Source organism: Trifolium pratense, linkage group LG2, assembly GCF_020283565.1.
Source record: "Trifolium pratense cultivar HEN17-A07 linkage group LG2, ARS_RC_1.1, whole genome shotgun sequence".
Lineage (NCBI taxonomy): Eukaryota > Viridiplantae > Streptophyta > Magnoliopsida > Fabales > Fabaceae > Trifolium > Trifolium pratense.
Genome location: NC_060060.1, coordinates 4,914,302 through 4,921,163, shown reverse-complemented (window position 1 = coordinate 4,921,163; position 6,862 = coordinate 4,914,302). Strand labels below are relative to the sequence as shown.

General features: G+C 30.7%; 2 protein-coding genes across 2 annotated transcripts; both read left to right on the top strand.

Moving 5' to 3' along the window:
• Window positions 1-313: 313 nt before the first annotated feature.
• On the top strand, window positions 314-1,375 carry LOC123904018 (TMV resistance protein N-like). Its single transcript, XM_045953718.1, has 3 exons — window positions 314-697; window positions 767-997; window positions 1,145-1,375. Exons 1-3 carry the CDS (start codon window positions 314-316, stop codon window positions 1,373-1,375), a joined length of 846 nt encoding a protein of 281 aa, XP_045809674.1.
• A 731-nt stretch (window positions 1,376-2,106) lies between these two features.
• LOC123904017 (disease resistance protein RPP2A-like) lies at window positions 2,107-6,203 on the top strand. Its single transcript, XM_045953717.1, has 3 exons — window positions 2,107-2,841; window positions 2,989-3,201; window positions 5,148-6,203. The coding sequence occupies exons 1-3, from the start codon at window positions 2,107-2,109 to the stop codon at window positions 5,877-5,879; spliced, it is 1,680 nt and encodes a 559-aa protein (XP_045809673.1). The 3' UTR covers window positions 5,880-6,203.
• Window positions 6,204-6,862: the final 659 nt, after the last annotated feature.

Here is a 6,862-nt window from a genome sequence, read left to right as displayed (position 1 = left end):
AAGCAACCTAATAGTACGAATCAAATCATGTTTAGTTGTAGCATTGCTAATACCAGTTATGCAAACACATTTGTGAGGACATTTGCAAACCGATATAGGAAGATATGCTTCAAGTTCTTCCCAAAGAACCTTGAGAGCAGTAAAGAATTCTGAAACTGACCTTGAACCCTGCTTGAGTCCATAGATCTCGATCTGTAATTCAGATATATGATTGAAGTCACCCTGCAAAAAACACTCTATTGCTTTTTTGAGATTCACAATACTCTGAGCTATGAACTCTTCCACCGAATTCATGATCCATGAATGAACGATTATGTTGCATCAAGACCATGCCTTAAAGCTAGGGTCAAAATTTTTGGCCGGAGGATTTGATTGGTTTGGTCGTAACAGCAGAGTCATCATTACCACTCGAGACAAAAGTTTGTTAACATGTCATGGGATTGAAAGAATATATGAAGTAGAAGGCTTAAATTGTGGTAAATCTCTTGAATTGTTTAAGCAGGTGGCTTTTAAAACTAAGAAAGTTGATTCAATTAATGATGATATTGTCAACCGTGCAATTAGTTATGCTTCTGGCCTTCCATTAGCTATAGATGTCATAGGTTCCAATTTGGCAGGAACGCCTATAACAGAATGGGAATCTATATTAGATAAATATAAAAGGATTCCTCCTCATAATATCCAAAATATACTAAAAGTTAGCTTTGATGGTTTGGATGAAGAACAGAAAAATCTCTTTCTAGATATTGCATGTTTCTCTAAATAGTTTGATTTGGGAAAAATTCGTGCTAATTACGATCATTGCATAAAACATGATGTTAGAGTGTTGGTTGATAAATCTCTCATAAAGATTCATCGATTTGGTAATGTGATATTACATGACTTGATAGAGCATATGGGTAAAGAAATTGTTCGAAAAGAATCACCCGATCATCCTGAAAAACGCTCTAGATTGTGGTTTCACAAAGATATAGTTGAAGTTTTAGAACAAAACAAGGTAAGCTTGATGATATTTCTTTTTGGACTTATTTTTTTATCAAGTCATATTGGTTTGTTAGTCTTGATTATACGTAAATTTCTCTATATGTGTCCTGAATTATCATCATAATTAATTATGGTTATTTCATGTTGTTTTTGTTAACAGGGAACTAGTGAAACTAAAATGATATATCTCGATTGCCCCTCAAAGGAAGTCGTAAAAAATTTGAATGGAGATGCCTTCAAGAAGATGACAAAACTAAAAACACTTGTCATTAAAAATGCTAATTTTTCCGAAGGGTCCCATTATTTTCCAAATAGTTTGAGAGTACTTGAATGGGAAAAATATCCTTCAACACGATTTAGTATTTTGAACAAGGCAAGTGAAATCAGTTAAATTTTTATCATGCATATTGTAAATTCACCTTGATTTTATTTATACTTATTTTTTTTTCTTTCTCTTTTTATGCAGAAATTTGAGAATACTAGACTCTTACCCGTGCGATGCACGGGTGTGATGCGTTGTTTTATATTATAACGTGAAAAAAATACAATAGTAACAATTTTATAAATAATTTTATCTTTCTTTACATGGCATGTGCACCGGCTTATCCATCAAATCATTAAAATTTCTTCATAAAGAAATGATAAACTAAAGTGTTAAAAAACAATTTCCAAATAAAAGAAAACTACTAAAGTAAAATAGATATAAAATTGCGCCTCACAATAAAAATGAAAATACTTCACATTATCTTTATATGAATCTCTAAAAATAAAATATTCAAAAGTTTGTATAAAATAATCTTAAAATCACTTAAAAAGATGACAAAATATACTTACATGAGCTACCATTTTTCATAAGTAAGGATGTAACAAAAGTGAAAATAGAAGCGTTTATCTTCTTCTCCTAAGTCACATACACACACACACACACAAAGATGACAAAATATACTTACACGAGCTACCATTTTTCATAAGTAAGGATGTAACAAAAGTGAAAATAGAAGCGTTTATCTCACACACACACGCACGCACGCACGTACACACACACACACATATACTTACATGAGCAACTATTTTTTATAGACTTCCCGAACAATAATGATGCAACAAAAGTACAAAATAGTCATGAGTAAAATTATCTTCATTAAAGAACGGCTACGTCGAAAGAAGGTCTTATTGATTCTCGATGACGTTGACGAGTTGAAGCAGCTAAAATTTTTGGCCGGAGGATTTGATTGGTTTGGTCGTAACAGCAGAGTCATCATTAGCACTCGAGACAAAAGTTTGTTAACATGTCATGGGATTGAAAGAATATATGAAGTAGAAGGCTTAAATTGTGGTGAATCTCTTGAATTGTTTAAGCAGGTGGCTTTTAAAACTAAGAAAGTTGATTCAATTAATGATGATATTGTCAACCGTGCAATTAGTTATGCTTCTGGCCTTCCATTAGCTATAGATGTCATAGGTTCCAATTTGGCAGGAACGCCTATAACCGAATGGGAATCTATATTAGATAAATATAAAAGGATTCCTCCTCATGATATCCAAAATATACTAAAAGTTAGCTTTGATGGTTTGGATGAAGAACAGAAAAATCTCTTTCTAGATATTGCATGTTTCTCTAAATGGTTTGATTTGGGAAAAATTCGTGCTAATTACGATCATTGCATAAAACATGATGTTAGAGTGTTGGTTGATAAATCTCTCATAAAGATTCATCGATTTGGTAATGTGATATTACATGACTTGATAGAGCATATGGGTAAAGAAATTGTTCGAAAAGAATCACCCGATCATCCTGAAAAACGCTCTAGATTGTGGTTTCACAAAGATATAGTTGAAGTTTTAGAACAAAACAAGGTAAGCTTGATGATATTTCTTTTTGGACTTATTTTTTTATCAAGTTATATTGGTTTGTTAGTCTTGATTATACGTAAATTTTTCTATATGTGTCCTGAATTATCATCATAATTAATTATGGTTATTTCATGTTCTTTTTGTTAACAGGGAACTAGTGAAACTAAAATGATATATCTGGATTGCCCCTCAAAGGAAGTCGTAAAAAATTTGAATGGAGATGCCTTCAAGAAGATGACAAAACTAAAAACACTTGTCATTAAAAATGCTTATTTTTCCGAAGGGTCCCATTATTTTCCAAATAGTTTGAGAGTACTTGAATGGGAAAAATATCCTTCAACACCATTTAGTATTTTGAACAAGGCAAGTGAAATCAGTTAAATTTTTATCATGCATATTGTAAATTCACCTTGATTTTATTTATACTTATTTTTTTTTCTTTCTCTTTTTTTGCAGAAATTTGAGAATACTAGACTCTTACCCGTGCGATGCACGGGTGTGATGCGTTGTTTTATATTATAACGTGAAAAAAATACAATAGTAACAATTTTATAAATAATTTTATCTTTCTTTACATGGCATGTGCACCGGCTTATCCATCAAATCATTAAAATTTCTTCATAAAGAAATGATAAACTAAAGTGTTAAAAACCAATTTCCAAATAAAAGAAAACTACTAAAGTAAAATAGATATAAAATTGCGGCTCACAATAAAAATGAAAATACTTCACATTATCTTTATATGAATCTCTCAAAATAAAATATTCAAAAGTTTGTATAAAATAATCTTAAAATCACTTAAAAAGATGACAAAATATAGCTACCATTTTTCATAAGTAAGGATGTAACAAAAGTGAAAATAGAAGCGTTTATCTGCTTCTCCTAAGTCACATACCCACACACACACACAAAGATGACAAAATATACTTACATGAGCTACCATTTTTCATAAGTAAGGATGTAACAAAAGTGAAAATAGAAGCGTTTATCTCACACACACACGCACGCACGCACGCACGCGCGCGCGCACACACACACACACACACACATATACTTACATGAGCAACTATTTTTTATAGACTTCCCGAACAATAATGATGCAACAAAAGTACAAAATAGTCATGAGTAAAATTATCTTCATTAAAGAACGGCTACGTCGAAAGAAGGTCTTATTGATTCTCAATGACGTTGACGAGTTGAAGCAGCTAAAATTTTTGGCCGGAGGATTTGATTGGTTTGGTCGTAACAGCAGAGTCATCATTAGCACTCGAGACAAAAGTTTGTTAACATGTCATGGGATTGAAAGAATATATGAAGTAGAAGGCTTAAATTGTGGTGAATCTCTTGAATTGTTTAAGCAGGTGGCTTTTAAAACTAAGAAAGTTGATTCAATTAATGATGATATTGTCAACCGTGCAATTAGTTATGCTTCTGGCCTTCCATTAGCTATAGATGTCATAGGTTCCAATTTGGCAGGAACGCCTATAACAGAATGGGAATCTATATTAGATAAATATAAAAGGATTCCTCCTCATGATATCCAAAATATACTAAAAGTTAGCTTTGATGGTTTGGATGAAGAACAGAAAAATCTCTTTCTAGATATTGCATGTTTCTCTAAATGGTTTGATTTGGGAAAAATTCGTGCTAATTACGATCATTGCATAAAACATGATGTTAGAGTGTTGGTTGATAAATCTCTCATAAAGATTCATCGATTTGGTAATGTGATATTACATGACTTGATAGAGCATATGGGTAAAGAAATTGTTCGAAAAGAATCACCCGATCATCCTGAAAAACGCTCTAGATTGTGGTTTCACAAAGATATAGTTGAAGTTTTAGAACAAAACAAGGTAAGCTTGATGATATTTTTTTTTGGACATATTTTTTTATCAAGTCATATTGGTTTGTTAGTCTTGATTATACGTAAATTTCTCTATATGTGTCCTGAATTATCATCATAATTAATTATGGTTATTTCATGTTCTTTTTGTTAACAGGGAACTATTGAAACTAAAATGATATATCTGGATTGCCCCTCAAAGGAAGTCGTAAAAAATTTGAATGGAGATGCCTTCAAGAAGATGACAAATCTAAAAACACTTGTCATTAAAAATGCTAATTTTTCCGAAGGGTTCCGATATTTTCCAAATAGTTTGAGAGTACTTGAATGGGAAAAATATCCTTCAACACCATTTAGTATTTTGAACAAGGCAAGTGAAATAAGTTAAATTTTTATCATGCATATTGTAAATTCACCTTGATTTTATTTATACTTATTTTTTTTTCTTTCTCTTTTTATGCAGAAATTTGAGAATATGAATGTTTTGAAGTTTGACAAATGTGAATATTTAACAGAGATATCAAATGTCTCCGGTCTCCCAAATTTAGAAAAAATTTCATTTGAAAATTGTGTGAATTTAATTACAATTGACAACTCAATTGGGTTTCTGAGCAAACTTGAATTCTTGAATGCTAAGGGTTGCAAGAAGCTTAGGAGTTTTCCACCCTTGAAATTACCTTCTCTTCGACATCTGGATCTTATGGATTGTGAGAGTCTCCAGAATTTTCCAGAAATATTAGACAAGATCGAAACACTAAAAGTAATTGATATTCTTAGAACTTCCATACGAGAGATTCCAGTTTCAATTCAAAATCTAATTGGGCTTGTTTCACTATATTTTGATGCAAATGGAAAGCTAATGTTCCCTAGCATTTGCAACATGCCAAATGTGCAGGATGTTAGCCTCAAAGCAATTAGCAACCTCTCATTATTTCTTCCGCTAGCTATCATGCGGTTTGCTAATATGCGATTTCTAGACCTATCTCGTAGCGATATCAGAGTTATTCCAGAATGCCTTAAAGAATGTACCTCTCTTCATGAACTTATGTTAAATTATTGCTATTCTCTTGAGGATATTTCTGCACTTCCGCCAAATCTACAAAGATTGTCAGCAGTAGACTGCAAATCATTGAATTCCTCAAGTAAAAGCATGTTACTGAATAAGGTATTGTTGTATTTTTTGCCAAAATATTGATTTGATATTTTTATAAGTTCAATTCTAACATGCACAAGTAGCCGAAGCCTTTTTATAATTTAAATATGATTTTGGTCCTTGTAAATCTCACTATTTGTATTATGGTTTTGTAAAAATAAATGATTTATACTTGCAATTTTTAGGAAGTTTCAAAAAATTCGTTTATATGATTTTCATAATAAAAAATGTTGAAGAGTCCTATCAACAACTTTAACGCAATCACCTTAGACTACTTCAATTAGAATTGGACACTTCGGAATATTTTTTATTATAAAAAATTCATCAAGAATATTTTTTAATTTTTCTAAAACATACAAGGATATATAAAGGCAGGATTTGATTTATTTTTGAGTTTATGAAAATAGTTTATGCAAATAAATAAACTTTTGTGTTAATTTATAAGTTTTTACTGAAAAAACTTGTATCTTTATAAGTTGTTTTATCATAAACCACCTTGAAAAGCATATAATACATAAAAATTTATTTATTTGCATAAATTATTTCGCATAAACTAAAAAATAAGTTAATCCAAACATGTCATAAATCAATTTTTCTATAAGGATCAAAACATAATAGGATTAATTGCATTTTTTATCCTCTATTTTACAAATCTCACGAAATTGGTCCCCCTATTTTAAAATCAAACATTATTGTCCTCTATTTTAACAGTTATTGCAGTTTTAGTTCTAACACAAATTTTTTATAATACAAGGCATAATGTGGCACATTTGAGTAATGTTACACCGCTCAATAACGCTTTAACGAATACAAATTTTACAAAATCCACCATTGGATTGAAAGCTTATATCGTATAGATCATTTATGTTGAATTGTATAAAAATCTAAAATTGTTTGATATGTTTTTGAGATAGATCAAGATTAACGGTATTCAATAAAAACACATAAACCATTAATTTTCATCGGTCTCAATAACATATCAAACGATTTTAGATTTTTGTAAAATTTAACATGGATGATCTATA